At 36.7% G+C, this 26634-nt stretch overlaps 7 protein-coding genes across 8 annotated transcripts in view; 2 read left to right on the forward strand and 5 right to left on the reverse strand.

The window, feature by feature from the left end:
• shisa9a (shisa family member 9a) overlaps positions 1–26634 on the reverse strand; it is a 736130-nt gene that overhangs the window by 415953 nt on the left and 293543 nt on the right. The window lies entirely within an intron of this gene.
• On the forward strand, positions 1385–3194 carry pgp (phosphoglycolate phosphatase). The gene is made up of 2 exons (XM_077201107.1): positions 1385–2203; positions 2288–3194. Exons 1-2 carry the CDS (start codon positions 1609–1611, stop codon positions 2611–2613), a joined length of 921 nt encoding a protein of 306 aa, XP_077057222.1. The 5' UTR covers positions 1385–1608; the 3' UTR covers positions 2614–3194.
• On the forward strand, positions 3921–8391 carry bricd5 (BRICHOS domain containing 5). Its single transcript, XM_077201109.1, has 6 exons — positions 3921–4095; positions 4369–4497; positions 4583–4729; positions 4804–4911; positions 6220–6373; positions 8006–8391. Exons 1-6 carry the CDS (start codon positions 4042–4044, stop codon positions 8098–8100), a joined length of 687 nt encoding a protein of 228 aa, XP_077057224.1. The 5' UTR covers positions 3921–4041; the 3' UTR covers positions 8101–8391.
• Positions 8384–13080, reverse strand: mlst8 (MTOR associated protein, LST8 homolog (S. cerevisiae)). Of its 2 annotated transcripts, none has more exons than XM_077201105.1 (9): positions 12952–13080; positions 12569–12732; positions 11664–11715; positions 11383–11545; positions 11228–11303; positions 10980–11132; positions 10571–10695; positions 10284–10447; positions 8384–8838 (listed from the first exon to the last, which is right to left on the reverse strand). In XM_077201105.1, the coding sequence occupies exons 2-9, from the start codon at positions 12695–12697 to the stop codon at positions 8720–8722; spliced, it is 981 nt and encodes a 326-aa protein (XP_077057220.1). In that variant the 5' UTR covers positions 12698–12732; positions 12952–13080; the 3' UTR covers positions 8384–8719. The 2 variants fall into 2 exon arrangements, with proteins under 2 accessions (XP_077057220.1, XP_077057221.1); XM_077201106.1 differs by having other exon boundaries at positions 12569–12764; positions 12952–13072.
• On the reverse strand, positions 13112–18014 carry meiob (meiosis specific with OB-fold). Its single transcript, XM_077201103.1, has 14 exons — positions 17889–18014; positions 17540–17613; positions 17232–17289; positions 17026–17157; positions 16797–16869; positions 16497–16692; positions 16243–16343; positions 16096–16148; positions 15915–16010; positions 15704–15802; positions 15452–15596; positions 13958–14144; positions 13610–13696; positions 13112–13486 (listed from the first exon to the last, which is right to left on the reverse strand). The coding sequence occupies exons 2-14, from the start codon at positions 17609–17611 to the stop codon at positions 13379–13381; spliced, it is 1407 nt and encodes a 468-aa protein (XP_077057218.1). The 5' UTR covers positions 17612–17613; positions 17889–18014; the 3' UTR covers positions 13112–13378.
• Positions 20053–21226, reverse strand: msrb1b (methionine sulfoxide reductase B1b). The gene is made up of 4 exons (XM_077201110.1): positions 21067–21226; positions 20712–20854; positions 20509–20623; positions 20053–20382 (listed from the first exon to the last, which is right to left on the reverse strand). Exons 1-4 carry the CDS (start codon positions 21119–21121, stop codon positions 20363–20365), a joined length of 333 nt encoding a protein of 110 aa, XP_077057225.1. The 5' UTR covers positions 21122–21226; the 3' UTR covers positions 20053–20362.
• neurl2 (neuralized E3 ubiquitin protein ligase 2) lies at positions 22403–23663 on the reverse strand. Its single transcript, XM_077201108.1, has 3 exons — positions 23561–23663; positions 22745–23472; positions 22403–22658 (listed from the first exon to the last, which is right to left on the reverse strand). The coding sequence occupies exons 2-3, from the start codon at positions 23460–23462 to the stop codon at positions 22543–22545; spliced, it is 834 nt and encodes a 277-aa protein (XP_077057223.1). The 5' UTR covers positions 23463–23472; positions 23561–23663; the 3' UTR covers positions 22403–22542.

A 26634-nucleotide genomic window follows, 5' to 3' on the forward strand; every position in this document is an offset into this window, starting at 1 on the left:
GTTTCCTCTGACTTATTTTTTTATAAGAATGTTCTAATAGTTTCACATTTGTATAAATGTATACAGTATATTATATACCTAAACTTGCAGTACTCTCAGGATAGATGCCTATATTTAATTTATGTTAATGAAAATGAGGCAGTCAAGGATATGCGTCCATATGGATATGCTGCCATTGTTGTTTTGTATGCTTTCGCGGGCTATGTGACGTCAGAGCTTGTAACTGGGAGTACATCGATCTAGTACGAGTTCACGGGTGGGAAGTCACGGGTTTGACTGCCTTTCCAGTGCACTTTCACGGGTATAAGGTTGAAAAAACACAGGTTACAGGTTGCCTGGAACGCGGCATTAGAAAACATTATAATCGAGTAAAAAAACATATTTTCCTCACATCCATGTTTTCATTTAAAGGGTAACTAAACCCCTGGTCAGAGCCTGACTCCACCCACTGGCAATATTTGAAAATTGCTGGAAACGTGGGCAGAGCCCAGCGAAGGGGGGCGTGCACCTGAGACGCATCTGTTTGAATGGAACTTGCCTATGTCACCAACAACCCCTTACGTCACGAACCACCCCAAACATCCAATAGGAAAATTCAACTGCAGTAGCCACCGTTCAACCTGAAGAGGGCAGCACACACGTTTTTACACCATATATTGTAGAAAACACTTTATACACAAATGTCAAAAAAGTTACTCAAATCAATGAACAGCATTTATGAAGCTCCATTCTTACAGATAGTTAACTAAAAAAAGTTGGTTTAGTGTTTAGTTACCCTTTAAGAAATTGTAAAAATAGAGCCTAACCTGGCGGCCTGTTCACACCAAGGACGATAACTAAAGATAGCGATAATTATAAAAATCGTTATAAAAGTTAGTTATAAAAATCGTTCTCAATATTAAAGATTAGCAGAGTTCCCACCACAGCTATATCGATAATGGCCCAGAGAAACGTATAGTCGGAATCACTTTCAGAACGATTTTATCCAGGTGATGAGATGAAAACATAGACACCCAGAATCCATCCTCCTGAAACGAGCATTATAGATGACAGATAAACACGTGCTTAGAAAAAACAGCATGATATCGTCCGCTGGTGTGGCTTCCAATGTAGCTATCTTTTTAATTATTTTTCTTGGTGTGAATGCATGCATGGCCATTAAATGAATAGTTCACTTAAGAAAATGGAGTTCAAATTCTGTATTTATTTACCCGCTGAACACAGAGGGTATTTTAAAGTATACCGGTAACAACACATTCTTCAAAGTATCTAACAATTCGAGGGTGAGTAAATGATGACAGAATTTTAACTATTCCTTAAGGTTTATTTCATCGTGCCATTTTATTAGGGTCACTGGCCCTTTAAACCGGCACGGAAGTGTCTTACTAGTATAAAACGTCACGTACAGTAGAGTGTCATTGAGAAACGAATGAATCGCTAGACTAGTTGTTCAGTTGCAGTAAATATTAAACTTCGACTCGGTGTCATTCTCTCATCTCCATCTAGTCAGCAGCGGACTATTTTTAGATCAAATGTTATTTTAAGACGGACCGAGGACAATAAAGAAGGTCGCTGTCAGGACGAGAGTAAGTAAAGTTAACTTTTAGAATGGCTTCATCTAAGTGTACGAGTCTGAGCGGCGAGCTGGGCAGACAGTTACTGGACTCGGTGGACAGTGTGCTGTTTGACTGCGATGGCGTGATATGGCGAGGGGACCAGGCCATCCCCGGAGCCTCTGAGGTTATCAATTCATTGAAGAAAAACGGAAAGCGGGTGTTTTTTGTCACGAACAACAGCACGAAAACCCGACAAATGTACGCGGACAAATTAGGCAAGCTCGGTTTCGATGCCACCGCGGACGAGGTGTTCGGGACTGCGTACTGCTCAGCGATGTACCTCAAAAATGTGTGTAAACTCGACGGAAAAGTCTATTTAATTGGGAGCAACGCGATGAAGCAGGAGCTCGAGGAGGTGGGAATCCAGCCGGTCGGTGTGGGGCCTGACCCCATCTCTGGAGTTCAAATCGACTGGGCGAATGTTCCTCTCGATAAGGAGGTCCAAGCTGTACTGGTCGGGTTTGATGAGCATTTCAGTTACATGAAGCTCAACAGAGCTCTGCAGTACTTGTGTAATCCCGACTGTCAGTTCATGGGCACTAACACGGACACGAGGCTGCCTCTGGAGGGAGGCAAAGCGGTCCCCGGTAAGCAAATATGAATTACGTCACAAATATGAATCATCTGAATGTCGTGTTATCACAACGACCTTGTCTTCTGCTTGTCTACAGGGACAGGGTGCCTCCTACGGGCGGTAGAGACCGCTGCACAACGCCAAGCTCAAGTGGTGGGAAAACCCAACAGCTTCATGTTCGAGTGTGTGGCCAGCCAGTTCGACCTGGACCCTCAGAAGTGTCTTATGGTCGGAGATAGACTGGACACTGACATCATGCTAGGGTCAAACTGTGGCATGAAGACCCTGCTGACCCTTACAGGAGTTTCTACTGTAGCAGAAGCCGAGGCAAACCTGAAGAGCGAATGCCCACATCGCCAAAGAATGGTGCCAGACTTCTATATTGACAGCATTGCTGATATTTTACCTGCACTACAGGCATAGATAGTCAGAATTTACTTGAGATTTACCTACTTTAGTAGAGAATATTTATCAATATATGGTTGTCAGTATCAGTATGGAACAAAATAACCTATTTTAATATTACAGTTTAACAGAAATTGTGTTTTTTCCCCCACAAATATGCAGTGAGATTTACTATCAAGGCTTCATTTTAAACTGGCCTACCTCTTTGTTTGAATATCCTACTGTTTTAAAGTTAATATAAGGGCTATATGTCAATGTTATTGTTTGTTTTATTTTTATTGTAAATCATTTGTGACAGTAATGTGTTTTCTGATCAGTAACACTCGGGTACTACAAAACAAATGACCCTCAAAATTTTGCTGTTTGTTTTTATTTTATTAGAAGTAGCCTACTTGTTCAACTCTACTGTTAATTCACTTTACTTGTTAATATAAGTGAGAGAATGTTATAAATTTTTGCAATGATATTTTGCACTTAAAAAGCAGCTTTGTCGTCACTCTTTAACCTATCAACCTGGTAGGATTTTACTTCTCACCACGGTTTGATCAAACTGTTCATCTTGTGTGACTGATCAAATAAATAAGAACTATTAATAAAAAGTGTACTTTTTTTTACTAATAATGTACTTAAAGGGGTATTTCACCCATAAATGAAAATTCTGTCATCATTTACTCACCCTCATGTAAGTCCAAACCTTCTAAAGAACATAATACACTGTAAAAAAAAAAAAAAAAGTGTGATCAATAAGTTGACAACATGTGTTTTCACATTGCTTTATCTCATCAAAATAACTTAAGCAATTTTAACTTTTTTTTATAAGATATACAAGATTCAACTCATTTTTTAAGTCAGTTTAATGTCATTTAAGTTGAAATGACAAACATCCAAGTTGATTATACTTAAATTTTTAAGGCAACAACTTTTATAAAGTGTAGAAGATATTTTAAAGAAATTATATTTTGAAACCTTTACCATCATTCATCAAAATGTCTTATTTTGTGTTCCACAAAAGAAAGCAAGTTTAGGTTTGGAACGGCTTGAGGGTGAGTAAAGGTTGACAGAATGTACATTCTTGGGTAAACTAACCTTGTAATGTGCAATTGCTCTTCAATTTTCTCACTATGACCACAACTGAAGTTATTAAAGTCACCTTGGTCAGTCAGCAGCCTAAAGACAAGGCCAGTCGATGCCTTAAAACTGGCTCTGCGACGAAAAGCCCTGTCCACAGTGCCGGTCTACCTGTCCCCTTTGTCTATTGTCTGGTATAGGGGTAGTCAGCCAGTGGGTTGGACTACCTGGTGTGAGGCAAGAGGTGGGGGGCAGAGGATGGCAGGGAGAAGTTAGACACCTATACTGCAGGTTCTGCTGGTCAGTCTCAGTCATGAACATTGGCTTATACAGAAAAGAGTAAGACAGGTACCGTGAGGAGAAGTAAAACAGGGCAGAATGGTGAGGTGCTGGAAGCATTCAGAAGCCAGTCTGGAGGACCCACAGAGCATGGTGAGAGTTCATGTGGTTATATTGCTGTTTCCATTAGCAGAAAACATGCTTCACTCTTAAAAACCCAAAATGTTTTTTCCATTGCATCATTGCAAAACCAATCTTGGAATTTTTATTTTTAAGAGTGTAGCACAAATATGTCAGTTTGTGTTTTGCTTAGCTCTGTTTTATGTCTTGCTTATGTGTACAGAACCATAAATATTCTTTAATGTGAATGTGCAATGGCCTTAAATGTAACTCGGAGGGAGATGAATGTGTGTTTGGATTTCCTAGCACTGTGGTCCCATCAGCTCCTCCAGGGTTCCTCACAAAGTTCTCTGGTGCAGTCTCACTGCCATGCTGCTCATTGTTATCATTGCTCTCAGTGTGACGGCACATCTAGGGCTTCAGCATAAGACGCAAGTAAGAGTCCGAGCATTTCAAAATGTGAATAATTTCAAGCTTTATTAAACACGTTAGCACTGAAAACGAACCTTTTTCCACACAGTCTTCCCTGCAGGTTGTCAGAGTTCCCGATCACATGGGTGACTTGATCAATCAGTCGGCTCTGATTGACAAGCATAACAATGTAGTGACCTACTCTGTGACTTCCCATGTCAACTACACCTCCACGGTGATTTTTGACATGAGACATGTAAGACTTTCTTTCTGCACAGATTAGGCTTTTCCTCTAAAGCTCGGTTACATTTCCCTATCTCTCTTCCTCAGGGGTTGGTATGCTATAAACCTGACAACCAAAACAGTTGCTTTCTTCGCCGGATGGAAAGTTTGGATTACGAGAATGTGCAATCTCAACTAAATAACTCGGAGCAACAGGTAAAGGATTTCTGCTTGTCGAGCTTCCTAGTTTTGTGCCAGACCAAAAGATCTGATGGTAACCTGCAATGATACATTCTATTAAATATATATACACACAAAATCGTTCAAAAGTTTGGGGTCAGTAAGTTGTATGAAATTGATCAAAAGTGACAGTAAAGACTTTTAGAATGTTTCAAAAGCTTTCTTTTTCAAACTTTTTATTCAACAAAGAATCCTGAAAAAAGACGGTATGACGGCTTCCACAAAAAATACTAGGCATCACAACTTTTTTTCAATATTAATAAGAATAAGAAATGTTTCTTGAGCACCAAATCTGCATATTAGAATGATTTCTGAAGGATCATGTGACACTGAAGAGTAATGGCTGCTGAAAATTCAGCTTTGCCATCACAGGAATAAATTGTCGAGTCTCCTATGAATGAAAATGTCAATTGCTATGGTGTATTAAACCGGATCACATTCAGCAGCTAAGACCCTATATGCCATTTAAACGTAAAGCTGGCTGGCAAATTGACTGACACTTGAACGCAGCTCCACCCCAGTGCTCATGGGAAGATTAGAGAGCACTTTTGGCTGCTTTCTCCTCCGTGACTTCAGAAAGGGAGTAATGGACCGCACCAGCTCAGGAGGGTTTTAGAGTAGCCGAGTCTGAATTCCACAGACCATCTGATCCACCTTGGCTGGATCGCCTTACAGGATAGGACCACAGGGTGCACAATGGCCACTCTGTTGGCTTTTTCCTCTTATAAGTCACTACTGGAAAGACAGAGCACCCGTCCGCAAACAGAGCGGAGACCTGTGCTGGACACACTTCTCTCAGCACTTAACAAGATTCATGCGCTGGGTTATGATCTGTGCAGAATGGCATGGGTTGTTGAACCGATAAGTATCGCTGACCACTTAAAACTTTGGTCTCGGTTGAGATTTTTGCATCATTGCCTTTGATTAAAGCCATTAGAAAACTTTTTGGAAACTCAATCCGTGGTCAATAGCCTTTTGAACAAAATTTCCAATTTTTGGTGCACAATGAGCTATTGAGAGGCATAAACTGCTTGTCTCAGGCTCGCTCAAGCATCACTCCTCTTTAACAAGTGTCTATCTGATCTTTCAGTGGAGTAAGTGGTGTAATTACAAATGGCTTTTGTACTAGAGGAAACACTTAAACCCCTAAAGACACAATTATACATTTAGGAGTTATACAGTGTATGGGTTCACACAGGAACAATATGGTGAGTCGGTATCACAGCATTAGAGGATAATTTGCTCTGCAATGATATACAGTGAGATATGTGATGATTCTCACAGGTTCGTCAGGTCTGGGTGGTGGGAAATCAGACTGAAAAACACACCGAGTTTTTGGGAGTCCTGCCCGGCAGTCGTGTTGAAGCTTCCACCCTTCAAGAACCTCTTCAGTCCCTCTGTCAGCAGGCCTCTGTGTACTGGACCAGAAGATCCGATGGTAAGATTATGTCAAACATATATTTACTTATCAAAGAATCCTGAAAAAAAGAAAGTATAATAGTTTCCTCAAAAATATTAGGCAGCACAACTGTTTTCAATATAGATAATAATGAGCATCAAATTAGAATGATTTTAGAATGATTTCTGAAGGATCATGTGACACTAAAAACTGGAGTAATGGCTGCTTGCTCTTGTTTCTAAGAAAAGGGATCATGTTGAACTATTTGCATGTCCATAAACCAAATCATTACTTTTCCATGATACATATTCTGACCTTTTTCTCTGTGTGACTTCTTTTGGAATTCTTCGTCCCTGTTTCTCTCTCCTTTTTACTTCCTTTGCTGTGTGTATGTGCACACTAAAGCAGGAGCAGGTTCTCTACAACCGACACGCCACTCACATTGAAATTCAGCTTTGGAATAAATTACATTTAAAAATAGAAAACGGTTGTTTTAAGTTGTGATAACATCTCACAATATTACATTTTATAACTGAATTTTTGGTCAAATGAAAGCAAGACTTTCAAAAACATTTAAAAAAAAAAACAATCAAATGACAGCATTTGTGGCGTAATGTTGATTACCAAAAAATCTTTGGGATTTTTTTTTTTGGCAAAAATCGAGGTTACAGTGAAGCATGTACAGTGGAAGTGGCCAATTCTTTGGATGATTTAAAAGCAGAAATATAGTGAATATAATTTTAGACATTTACCCCTGGTTTCACAGTGAAGGAAATGCATGTTTGAGCTGTTTTAACTGAAAGCAACTTGCACTGATATATCTTAAAATATGTCAGTGCCATTGTTTTGTCTCAAGATGCCCACCAGTAATGTTTTTTTTTCTAAGGCACGTTTATTAAAGCTACTTAAATGTCCTGAATTGAACTGAAGGCCTAATCCTGGCTTAATCTAAGCCCTGTCTCTAAAACCAGGCCATAAACACTTACATTAACCCCTGCATTCTTATGTTAAAACATTTGTATTAGTAACCTTTTTATGGTTGTTTTTATGTGTTACATTGCCATGGCGAGAAAGTTGTAAATTTGGGTATAACTTCACACTGGAAAGGTAGAAAAGGGATTTATTTGTTTTACACTGAAATCATGTTAAAACGCTTTAACATGTTACATTTTAATGTAACTTTAAAAAGTTTGTATCTTGTTGCTATACTACTGAAACAGTGGGTACTTTGTCATTTACAAACTGGCCCCATTCGCCTTGATATGAAGGCAATATGCCCCATATTGGAAGTGCCTCAATGTAACCCTGATTTTTTTTTTTTAAGAAAAGGAGAAAATAAATTTAAGTGGTAATTAATACCACAAATGCTGTACTAAGCTCAAATTGTACTGTAAATTGTACTTTTAAATAAAATTTTAAAACATTGCATCAATTGATTTTTGTGACAAGAAATGTACAGAAGACATTTAACAAGCCAAGAACATGCTGGGTTTCTCTATAAAGAGCACAGTGTGACAGAAACCTGATCCAGTATTCCAGTTAGATGGAGTTGTGACCTTTTTAGAGTGACAACCAGCAGAGCATGAACAAGGAACAGGACATTGATTATGATTGTCATCGGCACATCTATAGAAATAAGAACCTTGAGATTTCTTTCCTTTTTTCCTGAAGGTCCCGGGAAACAAAGACTTATTTACTTCTGCATCGACATCTGCTTCCCCAGCAACATTTGTGTTTCTGTGTGTTTCTACTACCTGCCAGAGTGACATTCCTGTACCAGTGTACCAGCACACGCCAGACAAACAAACAAATGTGTTGACAACATCGATGAGAGCCACTGGAAAGGCTAAACAAATCTCATATTTAATGCCAATCTGGCAACGAAGCCAGAACCATCTTGTCATGTTATCTGATAAATCCTTATCTTCATCCTCTCTTGTATTTAGCCCCATTTTTGCAGTGGTTTGAACATGACTTGGCTCAAAGACTGTAACCTGATGCAGACGAGTAATGGAAAACACTGCTGGTCTACAATAAAGCACCATTGTGTTCAGTCACTCAAATATTTTAATTCAAGAAGGGAGTCATTCAGTGATGTCTGGATAATAATCAAAATCTAAAAGTATTCAGATTGTGTTAATGTAACAACGATACACAAAATATGTGGATGCATACAAATACTGGGTATATGCAACAATTATATGTATCCTACCATACATTTGAATTAGCAATAATAAGGATACAACATTTTGACAGTTTTTTGCTCAGTCTTCATCATCATAGCCATTAAGGGTTATCATTAATGCAACAAGTCCGTTTAATACCATGAGGATGGGTCATATATGTAGATGTCGGGTGTTATGATGAATGAGTTTCTTCGGCATACTATCCAAGGACACTGTCATTGAAGGCCAAACACACAACAGCCTTCTGATGGCCGCTGTACTCCCGTTTGATCTCTCCGGTCTCCACACACCACAGACGTGCCAGGTTATCAGAGGATGCTGAAAATACACAACAATTTATATATAAGCAGTAACGCTTCAAATGATTCCACTGAGGGCAACAAACAGTTGTGAAAGAAAAATGAAAAACATATTTAAATTTTTTTATTCAGCACTGTCCTGATGCATGGAGAACACACGACATGCAGGAAAAAAATATGTATAACATAGTCACAAATTAAGAATTCGTTCCAACGACTTACTCATACGCAAGCACGTTTTAATAATTTGTTTCCTTGTTTTCCTAAATCGTGGCGATGTAATAATAATTAATTCCCTTGATTTAGTTAAATCAAAATAAGGGAACGAATTAGTACAATGTGGCCAAGATTTACTAAAACGAGTTCAGTTACATAAAATGGTAAACATGGTGACTAAGATTATGTAACTGACGCCAGGTCTTGTAAGTTCTTTGGTTTCCCTGCATGATCTGCCCCGTTTGAGTTCACCTTACAGTGGCTCAATGATGCTGAGATCCAGTTTTCTCACTTAGGACTCATACACAACTATTACAAAAGGCTGCCAGCAGTTATTTATGCTCAAGGAGGACACAAACATTATTAGGAAGAGGAAGTAAACTTCTGACCACTGACCAGTTTTTATATACAGAATACAACACCAACAAATACAAAAAAAAAAACTGAAAAAACAAGCCAAATCAAAATAACACAAAATAATCTCTTGTATTGTGTCTACACCAGACGCGAATGGCACAACGAGACAAAAGCCATTATGATCAGTACTGATGCTGTCTACACTGGATGTGGCGCGACACGACATGACAAAATCCCGACAGTAAAATTATGCTTCTTCCTATTTGTTAAAGTACTTCAAGTGCTTGTGGTACTTCTGACACGAAGAAAAAAATGGATTTGCCTTAGTTGCTTTGACGTTGTTGGACCCAATTTATATTAAGGTCTGGCTTAGAAAAAAAAACGTTACTGGTGTGCATCTTGAGACAAAACAATGACACTGACATATTTTAAAATATGTCAGTACAAGTTGCATTCAGTTAAAAAATTGCATTTTAGTCGGGGACAAGCCTTAAGCCTAGTCTGTGAAACTGGGGGTTAGTGTCTTTAAATACTCTGTACTAACATTTAAATTAATTGTTTGTTATAATGCACTTATTGTGTACAAACATGTTGTTACATTGTTCTTGTATTTAAAAAATACCTGCATGTAATTAAATCTGTAATTAAGTTCTTTAGTAACATCTTTAATTAAACTGTTGATTCTTCCCTTACACCCTTAAACCTAACCATACCACGAAACTGGTTGCTCTTTATTTCCAACAAAGTACTGAGTAATAGAAGTTAACTACATTGGTTAAGATTAGGTTTAGGGGTAGTTTCATGACCAGTACCTAGTTATTACCCAGTTACTACAATAAGTACATCATATGTACATGCAGAACAGGACCGTAAAATAAAGTGTGTGTTCACCTGTAACTATGTATTGTGAATCTCCAGAGAAGGCACAATCCCACATCCAACCTCGGGACGTCTCTCCAGGGTTGTTACTCTTAATACTCAACTCTGTCATTAGAGAAAAGTTGGAGGTTCTCCAAATTTTACAGGTCTGGTCAGCAGAGCATGTGGCCAGTAATCTAGTAAAGAGACGAAAAAATTATGCATTGATTTGTATAATATTTGTAAACAAGAATCAACCATTTTAAATGTTTCACTGTTCTCCCATTGTTCCTCAGATTAGTGTTTTGAAAGACACTCACGTGGAGTCTGGGCTGAATTTGCAGCGTAACGAGTAGCGTTTGTGGGCAGGGATCTTGGTCTTGGGTATCAGTTGTGTCACCTCATCACCTATTCCTCCAGCTAAATTCCACACATAACAGTTGCCCTACAGTGAAAGACATAATATAATCAGATATAATATAAATATATGCAGTACACATTAGCACAACTTCATTAGTAGTGTGGAGTTTTGAAGGTTTAAAGAGATGGTTCACCAAAAAAAGTCATCATTCACTAGCCCTTGTCAAAGTTTTTGGGGGGATAGACATTCAATGTCTAAAGATGAACAAAAGTTTATGCGCTTGGAACGACATGAGGGTGAGTAAATGATGAAACAATTTTCATTTTTTGGTGAACTATCCCTTTAAAACACTGTTATTGGTCACTGACCGAGCTGTTGACTGCAGCCATATAACTAGCATCAGGATCAATATGGACTGAATTGACGGACACATCTGGCTCTGGAATGAGCTGTTCATTGTGGTCTGTTTTCAAATCCCAGATATGGATAACACCACTTTGGTCCCCGACGATTAATTCAGCCTAAAGCAAAATACATGTAGAGAAAATGTACTTGTTTGTTCGTCTGGTTTGATTGGGAGCATCAGTAGCAGATTATGAAATATTATCCAACTGACCTGATTTGGATGAAGACACACACAATTAATAGGTGCATTGACTTGAAATATCCTTTGGCACTGTAGGTTTCTTGACCTGAATGAAAACAGCACTTAAGTAGCACTTAAAGCATCTTAAAACAGGCATTATACATACAGCAGAAAGCTTTCGCTACCTCAGGTCCCAGATGCGAGCCATGCAGTCTTCCCCACCTGTGTACATCCACCGACCATCCTCGTGAAAGCCGACAGACGTGATGTTCTTGCTGACACCATCGTAATTTATCACAGGGTTTGGATTATTTGAGTTTAAGTCATACATACGTATGTGTTGATAACCTGAAATGCGAGAATAAAAGTACAGTGTGAAAACTTCACATGTATAGGAACAAAAGAAAAACAAAAACAGTTTGCACTATTTGTAGTTTTTACGTAATGAGGTGCACGCTGAACTTACCAGCAGCAGCAATCATGCTTCTATCAGGCGTTACTTCAAGAGAATTTACCTGCTGGTGTTTGAGTTAAGCATCTTTAAAGTATTTTTTGTACGAGCAGTCCCTTGTGAAAAAGAAGTACACGTTGGAATATTTTAAAAAGAATACTTATTACAGAAATATACTTTCAAAAAATTACTTAAGTGCAAAGTGAATTTAATGTTTTAATAAACTTAATCACGTTCTTTGCAATTAAATCAACTGCCGTGTACAATTTTTGACCCACTTCAGGAGGACTAAAGTACATTTTATATCTATTGATTTTTTCAAATATGGTTAAAGTGTACTTCTGAATGTACTTACAGACATTTATGATTACAGAAATATACTTATATATGTTGAAATTAACAGTTATTTTTATTGAAGTTGCAATTTAGTACATTTCAATTATATTATATAATACTACTGAATAACGCACTACAGTTAAAATTATAATCAAGTAGGCCTACTTTACATATGCTGTTTGTTAGTCAACACTTTAAAATATGTGTAAAGCACAACAAAAGATTATTAAAACATAATGCTTTACACTTTATTGTAGGGTGACTTTGTTACCATGTAATTATACGTACTTGTATAATACTTATATGTAATTATATAAGTAGTGTAAGTAATATGAATTAACAACATGTTCTTACTATATGGTTGTGGTTAGGAATAGGTTTGGCTTAGGTTAGTTACGTGTAATTAACTGTTATGCATATTTTACTGTTAATACTACAGTACGTACATGTAACAAGGACACTAACATAAAGTGTTAACAAAACTTCTATTTTGACATTAATACAAAGTGAACTTTTTAAAAGTGTTCTTAAATGTGTTAAGAACCGTAGTCATGAAAGTGAACGCTGTTGTTGGTGAAGGATACAGAGTCCTGGTGCTGGACGGTTCTTGTGCAGATGCCGCTGTGAGCCTGCCAGAATCTCACGGTGTGATCATAACCAGCAGTGGCGAGAATCACCGGATCACTGCCCACGGTGCCTTGATTCACATTCATGATGAACTCAATCCAGACAAGACCTAACCACACAACTTCGCAGGAGAATGACTCGTTTTAGCTGTGGCTGTTGAAAATTCATGAATATACCGCAATACGTTTTAATGTGCTTGTTTATGTTTATGTTGGCAACAAGATCAAGAGAACAATCTGTTGTGATAGCTTGATATTGTTTTTAGAGTGTTAAAATGCTCTCTGAAAGATGCAATTGGACAAACTTGATTAGAAAAAAAAGAAAGAGTCAATGTTCTTACCTGAGGGCGAATAATGCACTAGAGATTCGATTAGATAAATGTAAAACTATGATCTCATCAGCGAAATGAACATTATTTACAAATGTCAAACCTAAGCGGCGCTCCATCCAAAACAGTCCTCACAGAAACAATTCTTCAATAAAAGGTTCCGAGGCAGCAGTGCTCAGTATTCATTGTTTTTATTAGTTAAAGCATTGGAGCAAAATTAGTTTGAAACAAACATGCAAAGAAACATACATCAAGTTAATTAATTTATAGAGACCAGTTACAATACAATGAAATCAAATGCGACATTGGAGCAAAATGTCAAAAAATAGATATAATATTAGTCACTACATATGCATTTGAACCAAAATGAATTTAATACAAGTTGGCCTATAGTTCATTTGATTTCACATGAGGAACCATGCTGTGTCGCAAAACAGCATCAAACCACAGAGGAGGCAAGGTTTTGCTTCACTTCAACCGGGTCAGCGAGTGCACATGACAAAATCCTTGCCCTCATTCCACTTCTGCTTTTAGGAGATGGAAGAACCTACAATTTAAAGAGAAGATTAAATTACATTATTAGATTAAATTACAATTTAAAGAGAAGATTAAATTACATCCTTAAATATTCAATATTGAAAATAAGTGACAAATGGTCAACATGAGTAACCTTTAGATAAATTTTGCATCTCTCCAGAAGGAACTTCCACTGCAGAATTGTCCTTTCAGACTCCGACAGACACAAAAATGCTTCTGTCTGTCAAGAAAAAATATTTGACTTTTATTCTTTACAGTACACACAGACATACAAATTCTATAATATATTATTTACATAGTTTGTTTAAATGTTTACTTATTATTTATTATTAGACACAGGTCAGGTTAATGAACCCAAGGCTTGTGGTATCAATGCACAAAGGTTTTTTATCAGAAACAAAGTAGTTGTAAAAGTTAAGGTGAGATGATAAATGTACATAGAATCTTGACCAGCATTAATGCAAGTATTAGATGCGCTCACTTTACAGCCCAGGGTTTTCTCAGCCATTGTTCCTGCCAAGTTGCATGACTGCAAAGTCCCAGTGTGATCACTGATGTCCAGCAGCAGATCAAAGCCTTCAGTAGCCTGGAGCTGTTGTCCTTGATTTGGACAGGCATCATTGGAACACGTCTGAATCTCCTCACTGATTCGAAATTTGCATTTGGCACTAGTGGAGAAATTATTTATTAAAACTCAGGTTTGTGAACATTAGGCATGGTTACCACTCTTTTTCAGTGATAATTTTCTAGGACATTTTCAATTTCACTACGGCGGCAATAATAGACAAGGATCAGGCACTAAATTAATATATTCCTTTTAAGTCTTTAAAAGATGTACAGTTTATAGCCATCACTTACTGTAACTATAAAATCAGTTATTTGATATTTTTTAATTATACAGTATGACAAATGATTCTCGAAACCAATTTCAATACCATAGCAAAAATATGTTGGAAATTTTATTTTGAAAATAAAATGATTGAACAAAAACCAATTAATAATTACTGCTAATAATAAAAAGTAAATAACAGATTAAAAATTAGCATGTAGCCTCAAACATTTATGTAAACATTGCTTTAAATGCGTAAAGTGAACACATTACATGTACTAGTTACCGGAAGGTCTATTAGTCTGCATTTACACTTAATGCACACATTTATTTTGACTTATCAGACATTTTTGTCTTGTCTGTTGCTATGGCTATCACTGTCAATCAACACAATTTTCATTCCCACATTTAAAAATGGTTGTCCCATCTGAAACTTTGCAGTGTGTACTGAGCAGCGTGAAAAATAAAACTTTTATTCAAATGGTGAATGGGTTATGTACATTTGGCAAACTAACCCTTTATAATCTAGAGCACTAGATTTTAGAGCACTCAGAGCACCAATTGAGAGGATTCTAATTCACTTCTTAAACACCTCTTATTGGTCATTGCGTTCATGTGCTCAACATTGGCTTAATGCTGTAAAAAAACATTGTAAATAGAAACCTTTGATGCTGTAGTCACCTATCAGCCAGGACAATTTTATTTTTTTATTTCAGTATAGAAATAGTACCAAAGTACTTTTGACAACAATCAGAACTAAATAAAACAGGCTGTGTCACTGCTGTAGGTTGCCATGTTGACCCCTGCCTTATATTATGCATAAAAACGATTAGTTAGTAAGTTAATAAATTAAATGTTAAGGTTAGGTAGCTGCTTAACACATGACATTTTCTGCAAACATTTTAACAGTTAATAACATTAGCTAACTGATGCAAAATACTTCTCTCACGTATCAAATCTCAGTGTCCCTGAACACAGCACTTTCTGCTGCTAACGGTAATTGTTTCAGGGAGCAATACACTCTTGATTCTCGGCTATAGGAAAACAGGAGATTTTACATTTTCTCTAATTTTTCTGGTTTTCCAGGATGAGTGGGAAACCCTGATTAGGTCATTGTACAAAACTGTCAAAGCTTTGCACACTTACCATTTCTTGCGAATGACTTTGGAGATGGAGGAACTTAGATCAAGAGTTGTGATGAATCCATATGTTATGCAATGAAAGACATCAGCATGTTCTTGACTTCTGGCTTTGAGTTGGTTCACAGTCAGAACATCACTAATGGAATCCACTGACAAAAAAATGTAAGGATACAGTTTTACTGTGTGTTACTATGAGCTACACACATACTGCGTTGTTGATGTAGAGGTCTAGATGTATAGAGATCAAACGACTTACATGGCACATCATCACCTGAGAGGATGTCTTGGTCATCCAGTCCTCCGGCTTCTAACAGTTCCCTTATACACGTGTACAGCTGGTTGGCTTCTGCTGTATCTAGAATGCAATTGAAAGAATATAAGGATTTTAACGATAAAGTCAGATTGTTAAAACATTACAATAGTAAGTTTTTAAATAGATCCTTTAATCTAGCATATCACATCACTACCAGGGTTGACGGTTATGATTGTTTTTGAGGTCGCTGTTGCTATCATACAACTACGAAAACTGTCAAAGGTGATGCGAGCATCTGCAATAAACAGCACTGGGAAAAAACAAGTATAATTAATTAAATTCCTCACATATTAGAAATTGCGGTTGGAAAATAAACAGACAAATAAACATATTACCTGTTTCCCTTTGTGTCAGTGTTTGTACCAGCCGAATGGTTTCTTTATCCCAACTGGATGAAAAAATAAATTTTGGCGTTGATGTTTGCTGTTAATTAAAAACTGAATTAAAACTGAACCAAACTGAATTAAGGCAATTTTACTCACCACACTAAAGGAAATGATGTCCCAGTGTCATCAAAGAGCTTTATTTCTAGTCTCTGTCCTTTGCGCCCATCAGATTTTGAGAAGAATTTCTCCTCTCCAACCTTTGGATGACAAAATCTCAATCACTGAAAGGGATCTTTACATCTGCAGGGTGGAAAATTGCTTTTTTATTGCCCACCAGCCACTGATGTCAGGGTATGTTAACTTCCCTGACATCCGTGAGAAGGGCTGACAGTATATTGTTGGAATCTAACCGACTGCAAAGCTGCTAGAATGTTAATAATCTGTCCATCCAGACTCTGTCCATTTGCAGTAATGTCTCCCAATGAATAGAAGTCCCTTGGGTCTTTAATTGGCATGTGGAATAGCGGCAGAATCCTGGCCTCTGTTTCTAAATCTGAGCATATTCTAATGCTTGAGTGAGTTTCTGTTAACAACAGCCTGTAGGTACTGAGATGAAATATGGTTATGTATCACTTATAAATACAGTATGATACAGAATATTTATTAGTTAGATGTGATCTTTCATTTTATCCTCTCTCTTTTTTTTTTACCTGGGAGTTGAAGGGCAAAATCTTTCTTCTTTCTCATAGTCTTTGGTCACAACGAGGGGATTTTCAATTACAACTAAAACAGAAGATGCTATTTTGGCTCACAGTTTCAGCTCAATGTAGTTAATCTATTATTATATATATTTTTGTATTTAATCTATTATTAGTAGTTAGTTTTGTTAACACAAGAATGTGACATCTAAAATTAATGATTACTACTGGTAAATCTCACCACAATCCCCAATCTGAAAGCGACTGCTCAGTCCTTGGATGTATTCCTCGTTTCCCCATGCAGACACATTGATAAAATGTTCTGGTGAATCTTTTACGGTGAAGCTGAATGTGAACCTTTCAGAGCCAACATCTAAAATCAAAAGAAAAGACTGTAAAAAAATATATGTAATAAAATGAAAACAGGAAATTTGTAATGTAACCAACTTTTCCTGTCTGGAAATCCTCTTGAATCAGATTTCCCAATTATTACTCCAACCACTTTCTGGAAAATAAACAAAAAAAAGCCTTATTTTTCGCACTGAAAACATTCCTTACATGCATTAAAAGACAAATTTTTTTAATATCCATTTATCATCACAAAACTAAGTAACCTAGAATAAACAGATATAAATCATTTATTATGTAATTTTTTACATTTACATAATAAATTCATTAAAATTATTCGTTAAAATTGCGATACCACCATAACCAGGCACTCAAGAATAAGTCTATTTGCCACCATAAGTTCTCACCGAGTGTGTGATGTTTATGTTTAGGTCACATATTGGCACATATCGTTGTACTGGAGCGTACGTCATTTTCATCTCTGTAACAACAGTGACACAACGGAAAAACACTCATGACTACGTAATTCCAATAAGTAATATCCAAATAGCAAATGAGAGTTATCAACGAAAAAAAAAAGCTAGCAACATTCCTATTGACCTGACGAACTAACGCTGAGGTAAAATAGTTTCGCTGCTAATGGTTAAGTTACTTCATTTGTAAACTATATAACTCGTTATATAATTAAAATACTCTTGAAATAATTAATCAACTTGTTATTAATGGTTAAGCTCCGTGGAAAATCTCTCTTCTTACAAAGTCAAGGGCGCGCGAAGACTGAAGGGTCTCTCTCGACTCCGAGCTATGATGAAATGTGACCGTTTCTTCTTACGAGCGGGAGCGGAGCAGCGTCATTTTGGCGGTTCAGGACATGATGTCACCTACAGTCTATGGATGTCACTCATTCCTGCTAATATAACAATATACCACGAATAACAAATAACAGCAAATGAAAAATAATATAGTTTAAATTCAAATTTGAATAGCGGGAAACAAAATAAAAAGACAGTTTCTATGTAATAGGAACCAATTTCAATAAATTATGTATTTATGATGCAGACAATAAAATAAACATATTCATTCAGGATGATTCAATAAACTAATACGATTTCGGATGAACAATTCGGTTGAAACACACACACACACACACACATGCACACACACACACACACACACACACACGCACCGTATATTAGTGGTGGTGTGCACTGTGCAGTAGTTCACTTAATGTCACATTTTTCTGGTTAAATAAACATTACTTACATTATCAGAAAAAAGATGAAAGAAACCAAATACAATTATATTTTGTATTTTTATATATGTAATTAATGTTCCATTTATTAAGACCAAGTATAAATGTCATCAAGTTAGTGGTTTTAGCCTACACTTATTCCAAAATAACTCAAGGCAGTAACAATTTAAACAATATATTTAATTTTTGTGAACTGATGTTCAGCTGTACTTTTTAATAGTCAACTTATTTTCGGTTCATCAATCAAAACTCAGTAATCACTGGTCATAGACATGAAGATGGGTGACTAAACATGAAATTGTCTAGCTATGACTTGTTTCACATGAGCTTCTTGTTTCACAGGAGTATGAATATGAGGGAACTCAAAGGCCAAATTCCCTTAATCATCCATCACAATGAGTAAAACCAAAGAATATAGTTATGATGTGCAGCCAAAGATTGTTGAGCTTCACAAAATAGAAAGTGGCTGTAAGAAAATAGCTAAAGCATTGAAAATCCCCATTTCCACCATCAGGGCAATAATTAAGAATTTCCAATTCACTAAAGATGTTATGAATCTGCCTGGAAGAGGACATGTGTCTATATTGTCTTAATGCACATTGAGAAGGAAAGTTTGAGTGGCCAAAGACTCTCCAAGGATCACAGATGAAGAATTGCAAAGAATAGTTGAGCCTTGGGGTAAAAAAGCCTTTAAAAAAAAAACAATCCCTATATCACCACATGTTGTTTGGGAGGATTTTAAGAAAAATCCTCTACGCTCATCCAAAAACAAACACCAGCATATTCAGTTGTCAGACACGACTGTAACTTCAAATGGATGAGGTTCTATGGTCAGATGAAACTAATAAAAATAGCTTTTTTGGCAGCAAACCCACCAGATGGGTTTGGTGCTAACAGGAATAAAAAGTACCCTGTGCCCACGGTTAAATATACAACTGGATCTTTAATGTTCTGGGCCTATATTTTTGCTGGAGGTCCTGGACATCTTGTTCAGATACATGATATCAAGGATTCTAGCAAATACCAACAGATAAAAAATCAAAACCGAAGGCCTCTGCTAGAAATCTTATAATGGGCCGTGGTTGGATCTTCCATCGGGACAACAATCCAAAACAAACATCAAAATCAACACAAAAATGTGTCACTGAGCACAAAAGGAAGCTTCAGCCATGACCGTCCCAGTCCCTGACCTGAACCCAATAGAAGATGAGTGTGGTGAACTGAAGAGAAGCACCAACATGGATCTGGGAATCAGAAGGATCTGGAGAGAGTCTCTATAGAGGAATGGTCTCTGATCTCTTGTCAGGTGTTCTCCAAACTCATCATATGAGAAAACTCAGAGCTGTTATCTTGACCAAAGGAGGTTGCAAAAAGCTAATAATTATGGCGTTTTATAATGTGTTTTGGAGAAAAACATTTATTTCATAATGTGATTTCCCCCCCACTTTCAATTAATTTACTTCAATATAAGGTTAGAGTTTTGCATATTTTTTGAATGAAAGATCAAAAGGATTAACAATGCAGATTTATTTTTACAGCCATCTTTGATCATATTTACCATGGGGAGCCAGTAATTCTGACCACAACTGTGTATATAATAAGGTTATTATAATGTTAAAAGTATTTTATTATTGTTAATAGTATATGATAATAGACCTAATAATAATCTCGATGATGACACGTAAATTGCTTTATTGAAGGTTTACAGTTAACATTTAACATCAACAATATTTGAGACTTGTTTTATCGGTAAGTATTTTCATTCATTCATCATTCATAAAATGCTCATATTAGCTTATGCAGACTAGTATAAAGATATATCAAATACATTGGTCTCTGTGGTGTCCGGGATGGTCATAATGTATCTGTGAACAGGACCCCCAATCTGGGGCTTTTCCCTTGTCCACTTCATGAGCTGAACATCCGGTTACCAGTGTGCAAGCAACAGCAGCCTCATCAGCATGGACAATCACTTCGCTTAGTGTTTATCAACCTTATCTGATGAGAAAAAAAAGTTTGAGGATGAATTCAATTGATTACTTAGTTATGTAAATAAGTATAAAGCCATATGATACTGCAATACTATACAGAAAATTACATTTGCTGGTGGTGGTGATGACTTACCTTTTGGGACAAACTTAAGCGAGTGACTGAATATTCAAAAACGTGATAAGCCCTCCTCTGGCCCATCATTCAGAAACTCATGGCCTAGTCCATTACCACACTTGCCACACAGAACCTGTACATGCATGTTAACATGTATGAACACATATGAACATATTTGTGGAGTCTTTAAATATTAACTAATGTTTTGAATCTGATCTAACCTTGAATGCTGTTAATGACTCCATCATTTTTGTTACACTGTCCTCTCGGATGGTTTCTGTGAAGGCAGGCCAAGGGGTGGAATGGGCATATTTGGATCTGCTTGAAAAGAGTGGATGTCCACACTGGGAACAAACATATATACCTGCAGAAAAACAATACATTGGGAACATTTTCTGTTTAAATTAACATAACACAAACATTTTGTTTTCTTAGCTATAGAATAGTACAGCAAATAGTGAAGGGACTGTCGCTGCATCAGTTCGCTCATCCAATTTATTAAGTTACATCATAATCGTCCTAAAGGTAAAGGGAGCAGGTTAAATAATGAATTAGAAATAAATAAAAAATACTTACCGGGTTTGAAATGATCTTTATACAACTCCTTCCCGAAAAATGAACAAAATGACATTGTTTGACAGAGATCAACAGATAAATCAAACAGCGTATTTTATGTGCAGATCAAGTACGATGACAAGCTGGGAAACTGACTAAACAACGACGACAATGTTCCGGTCACGTGACCATTACCAAACTGCTCGGTTGAACTTTCTTCAAAGGACCGCTAGGTGTCAGTGCAGATCAACCGAACACTCAAATCTACCTGGTAAAATGATTGTTTGATAAAAATATGGGTAACAACACTTTACAATAAGGTTTCATTAGTTAACAATAATTAACTACTTAAGTTAACATGAACTAAGAATGAACAATACTTCTACAGCATTTATTAATCTTAGTTAATGTTAGTAAATTTCAACATTTACTACATTATTCAAATCAAAAGTTGTTATTGTTAACATTAGTTAATGCACTGTGAACTAACCATGAACGACTGTATTTTTATTAACTAACATTAACAAATATTTATAAATACTGCAACAAATATATTGATCATTGTTAGTACATGTTAGTTAATACATTAAAACTAATGATAACAAATGTGACCTTATTGTAAAGTGTTACCTCTATATGTAAAAACGTACAAATTATAATTTATTTCATTACAATTATTCATTCAAATGATTAATTAAACCAAATAATAATAATAATAATAATAATAATATGTTTTAATAGAATGCTATGAAATGTTGCATGGAATGTTCATGAGCAACATCTTTAAAAAAAGATTTTGCATTTATCTAATTTATAAAACCAACAACAAATAGAATACTTTTTATATGAACATTTTACAAACATAAAAAAAATGTCCAGACCCAACTGTCTACTAAGGATAAACATATAAATTAATATTTTCATTAATACAGGTATAATTATACTTTTTATATCAATTAATAATAAAGTTGTAGCATCCTAAATAATGAATGCTGAAATGTTCCATGAAATGTTCTTAAACAACATCCACATTAAAAAAAGAAAGGAAAAAAATACAGTATGGGTAAACAAGTTGAAGACTACAAGTGAACAAAGGTTTGGAGACCTAGAAATAGTCAAGAAACATAAATATCTCTTATTCATTATATATAATAAATGATATTCATTATATATAATATTTCTTATTCTTAATTAAAAATGTTACAACATGTTTTCTTATATGCTTATATTCAAACTCCTAAAACTTATCACAGTACCAAAATATACTAATTGAAATTATTGAAAATCAGTAGAATTATCAAGTTTTAGCCATAAGTGCTCATGCCACTCTTGATGTAATAATTTGGATCTACAAAGCTTAAGCTTGAAGAACATTTATTAAATTGTTCAGTTGACATGTTTCTTGTGTTCTAATGGGAGAGAAAAACAACAACATTATAGCGACACTCAGTCTTAAAAGTCTTTGCTGCATCTACCCAGATGTTTACTGGGTTTTGCTCACTCATATTTGCAATAGTGTTTAAGTAACTCCGGAAGGTCCAACCAGTCCAAAGCCATTCTGTGAATGATGTGTTTCTGAATTGTCTTTCGGCAGAGCGTCTGCAATGAAGAAACTAAAACACAGGGGTGGAGAGAGAAATCTTTATAGTCTGTCATACAATAATATCAAATCATATTAGCAAGTAAAAATGTAACTTACAGCCATATTCCACCTGGACAATCCGAACACATTTAGTGGCAGCAAATACATCCACAACCGCATACAGTGGCTTATTGGTAGGGATCCTCTTGGCAGAGGCTCCCATGTCTTCACCATTGATGATAATGTGCATGTCGCCATACCCTTGTCCCTTAGGTACATGGACAACCCCTATCCGACTGCGGCGGGCAGTTGGGGGTAAAGCATTGGTTTTGTACAGATCATCCAAGATGTGACTGTACCTCCCGGGTCGACTGCGTCCCACCAACTTGTCTCTTGGTATGCTCATGTTTTCTACATACAGATGAGTGTCTGTAAAAAATGTTTTAGGCTTATTTCCTGCCTCATCACCTATATTTGGCTGTTCGCCACCCTCTACTTCTCCTCCATCCTCAATGACTTTATTATGGTTTCTTGTTATTGCGAACACCCAGCTGTCTCCCATTTCCACAAGATCGGGCAGAGAGTATTCTGGCACAGTTTCCAGTGTTCGTGGGTCAAGGGCAGTAAGTCCAATCCTTAAATGACCACACCAGCCCAGTTCTTTCTCTTCAATCTCCACTAGGAAGATCTCGCCAGGGCTTAAAGGGTCTTTACTGAAGCAGACGCCATTTGCAAAGCTTTCTACTCGGGTGGCCTGAGTCCCCGAGGGGTCCAGTTTCACATTTGTCCCATGAACTGAGTGAAATTCCATTAACTGACCAAATACAGCTGCCATTTTGACAGTTCTTTACAAGCTAAATAAAACAAGATAAGTGAAATATTTTTCAAGCCTATAAAACAAATGCACTAAAGATAAAATAATGAGTCACTCACTCTTTCGAAAGCAGAATATTTACATTATCCTCAGTGTTTGCTGTCCTCTTCTCTGGGGATAGTCCTTGTCTTTTTTAGCATATACCTCCAGCATGGTATCTTGTGGCACGGGGAAGTTTCTAGTCCTGGGAGGCAGACTATTTTTGACCTGCTGCATGTGGCATTGGTGGTTTTAAATAGCTGGTAAGATATGCTGAGTGAAGAATAATGAATGGTAGGAGTTTTAGCCTTCAGATTAACTGCTCATTGAAAATTCTCCAAATTTTCACCGATTTGTTTTTGTTAGAGATCATGTTTTTTTTTTTATGGTTTCCAGAAGGCAGAACAAAGTGAGCTTGCATTGTATATCTAAAACATTTATCTTCTCAGTACAGAGAGAGCTGTGCTAAGACAGTGTCACAAATATTTATCTAGGCCAAATTGTCCTCTTTTACCCAACCTCCCTATAGCACAGTCTGAAATAGTGAAATAGTAAGGACTCAGAGACAGGCTGCGTTGTGGGAGTACAAATTTTAACAAATTTTGGTATCATAGTTTTAATGTCAGATTCATTGACCTTGTTCACATGCTCAAGAATATTATTATATCAATCAGTGTGGTCATACTATGATTATGTTAGTATGAATGGATTAACCTGATTCTCATAAACAGTTTCTAGAAATCAGACAGCAGCTAAGATAGCTGCTTCCATATTCAGAATATCCACCATAATTTCACTTTCAATAATTTCTGCACGTGTCCAAACAAAGGTAATTTCAGGATGATGTTAAATAAAATGTGAGGCTATTGAAGAAAAACAAAGTTCTGTCATGAAACTCTAGATGGCGCCGGCTGATAGGTCCTTAAAGGGGTCATGATTCATGAACTGCATTATTTTAATATTTTATTATGTTTCCTGTGGTACACTTATAATGTTAGTATGATTTTTACATTAAAAATTGTCATAATTTAGAAATAACAGGCATTTTTCCTGCATTGATTTTAGCCCTCAGATTTGAACGCTGTTTTAAGGGCCGTGTCTGCAGCTGGATACTATAGGCTGAGAGACTTCAGTGCAAACGCCCACTGCTGTGATTGGCTGACATCTTTGCATATGTAATAGCTAGTATTACATGTTGAATTCTCTCAAAAACGTTTAGTAGGCTACATTTTCACAATTACAATTCTCAAGGTATACTAATCGTGAAAAGTGTTGATTGTGGTGTGAAAAGTTGCAGAGTAATATACAATGCTCATGCATTGTAGCCGACCACAGACATATTGAGCTCATGAATGCAGCGATCTCGTCATTGTAACTTTCTGCACACTAACGAATGCTTTCATCATAACTAACAGTAACACAATGAAAACAAAATATTCGCTATATTCCAGAACACTTGAGCAGGTTTGACTGACAGATTTAATCACAGTTTAAAGGGGCATTCGGCAACTATTTCAACTTAATAAAACCGTTTAGAAATAATTTGGATGATTTAATAACCTGTTGTGGTGAGAATGGTGACTTTCCCCGCTCCCCCCAGCGTTTCCAGGCGGAAAACCAACCTTGCAACATGAGGTTGAACGTCCCTGTAAATTGGAAATAGGAAGTCTCGTGAGAAACGAGAACGAGCGAGAAACACAAACTGCTTTACGACAATTCGACATAAACACACACGCCGCCCTCAATGTGTATGATGTATTACCCATAGATGTCATATAGAGTCTAGATGCCCTATTGGCCGCTGTGGCGCAAGAAATGCGGCCGCCATCTTAAACCGGTCATACTCCTATTTGCGTTGCATAGCAGCAGTAGATGCCAGAGCACTGTGCAGCATATTCCTGCTCAAATCGGCGGACCATCACTCGGGGATTACTTTTCACAAGTAAGATTTAACATTTAACATTACCGTACTATTGGTTGTATTTTGTGAACAAAATATTCAATGTGTCCTGTATCGTAGCTACGTGTATGACCTTTGCAGCAAAAAAAAACGCGTGAAAATCAGTTCGGTAATCAGTGAGATATGATTAATTAAATGCGCTGACATCTCATTGGACCTGCCAAACAGATTACACTGAGCGGAGCGGGTGACCGGTTTAAGATGGCGGCCCCACGGCTTGTCCGCGCCAATAGGCCGTAGCGGTCGATAGGGCGTCTATCTATATGATGTCTATGGTATTACCCACCTTGGTAAACATAGCTCCACACAATAAAGTGCGTTTTTTACGACATTGTTGTGAAATATACGCCTTACAGCTGTAGGGAGAGCTCGTTGAGAAAACATGCGACAACAAAAGTGAAAATCAGCAAAGAAATAGCTAGAGTCGCCAAATGCCCCTTTAAATAACAGATTATTTTCATCCTACTAAGAGAAGCACTGTGAAGTTAACAGTGTCACTGCATGGTTTGATTTACTTACATGACAACCTGGCACTGCACAACATTTTGCACTCTTCAAATGCATGTTTATTATGGCAAGCCATTTTAGCTTAAATTGTACCCAGCCTTACTTGTCCTAACTGCATTTTTTACTAGTAAGAATTCAATTAGAGAGCTCTGCAATTGCATTCTTACTAGTAAGAATTGAATTAGAGAGCTCTCTAATTGAATTGTTACTAAGAATGCAATTGCAGAGCTCTCTAATTCAGTTATTCCTACTAAAAATGACTATTAGAGAGCTCTACAATTCAATTCTTACTAGAAAGAATTACAATTAGAGAGTTCTCTAATTCAATTATTATTAGTAAAAAGTCATATTCATAAGATGCAAAACAGATTACACCCATTTCCTACTTTTCAAAATAAAAGCCATGTTAGACGTGGTTTGACATATATATATGTGTGTGTGTGTGTGTGTGTGTGTGTGTGTGTGTGTGTGTGTGTGTGTGTGTGTATGTGTATATATAAAAATTGCAGTCATATAAGGCTACTGTTACATTATGATGATGACTGGAATATAGCTAGGGTGACCAGACGAAATCTATGCTCAGGCAGCCCCCGCCGGCTGCTCATTGGCTGCAGCATCTTTTTAGTTTCTTTTTTTGAAGTTCTACAGTAGGCAAACTTAGATATGCATTGATAAGCTAATTTTCAT

Source organism: Siphateles boraxobius, unplaced genomic scaffold (genome assembly GCF_051911475.1).
Source record: "Siphateles boraxobius isolate OS27281-9 unplaced genomic scaffold, OSU_SipBor_1 46, whole genome shotgun sequence".
NCBI classification, from domain to species: Eukaryota; Metazoa; Chordata; class Actinopteri; order Cypriniformes; family Leuciscidae; genus Siphateles; species Siphateles boraxobius.

Excerpts from the sequence above, each read along its gene's own strand:
- neurl2 (XM_077201108.1), bottom strand. The coding sequence starts at position 23,462 with ATGGCAGCTGTATTTGGTCAGTTAATGGAATTTCACTCAGTTCATGGG. Across the intron at positions 22,659-22,744 it reads TGTCCAGGTGGAATATGGCT|TTTCTTCATTGCAGACGCTC; the intron begins GTAAGTTACATT and ends CCTGTGTTTTAG.
- bricd5 (XM_077201109.1), top strand. The coding sequence starts at position 4,042 with ATGGTGAGGTGCTGGAAGCATTCAGAAGCCAGTCTGGAGGACCCACAG. Across the intron at positions 4,498-4,582 it reads GGCTTCAGCATAAGACGCAA|TCTTCCCTGCAGGTTGTCAG; the intron begins GTAAGAGTCCGA and ends TTTTCCACACAG. Across the intron at positions 6,374-8,005 it reads CTGGACCAGAAGATCCGATG|GTCCCGGGAAACAAAGACTT; the intron begins GTAAGATTATGT and ends TTTTTCCTGAAG.
- meiob (XM_077201103.1), bottom strand. The coding sequence starts at position 17,611 with ATGAAAATGACGTACGCTCCAGTACAACGATATGTGCCAATATGTGAC. Across the intron at positions 16,870-17,025 it reads CTTTCAGATTGGGGATTGTG|TTGTAATTGAAAATCCCCTC; the intron begins GTGAGATTTACC and ends CTTCTGTTTTAG. Across the intron at positions 14,145-15,451 it reads AAAGTCATTCGCAAGAAATG|TGCCAAATGCAAATTTCGAA; the intron begins GTAAGTGTGCAA and ends TTTCTCCACTAG.
- pgp (XM_077201107.1), top strand. The coding sequence starts at position 1,609 with ATGGCTTCATCTAAGTGTACGAGTCTGAGCGGCGAGCTGGGCAGACAG. Across the intron at positions 2,204-2,287 it reads GGGAGGCAAAGCGGTCCCCG|GGACAGGGTGCCTCCTACGG; the intron begins GTAAGCAAATAT and ends GCTTGTCTACAG.
- mlst8 (XM_077201105.1), bottom strand. The coding sequence starts at position 12,697 with ATGAATGTGAATCAAGGCACCGTGGGCAGTGATCCGGTGATTCTCGCC. Across the intron at positions 11,304-11,382 it reads GCTCGCATCTGGGACCTGAG|GTCAAGAAACCTACAGTGCC; the intron begins GTAGCGAAAGCT and ends GTTTTCATTCAG. Across the intron at positions 8,839-10,283 it reads TTCACAATACATAGTTACAG|CATCCTCTGATAACCTGGCA; the intron begins GTGAACACACAC and ends GTGTATTTTCAG.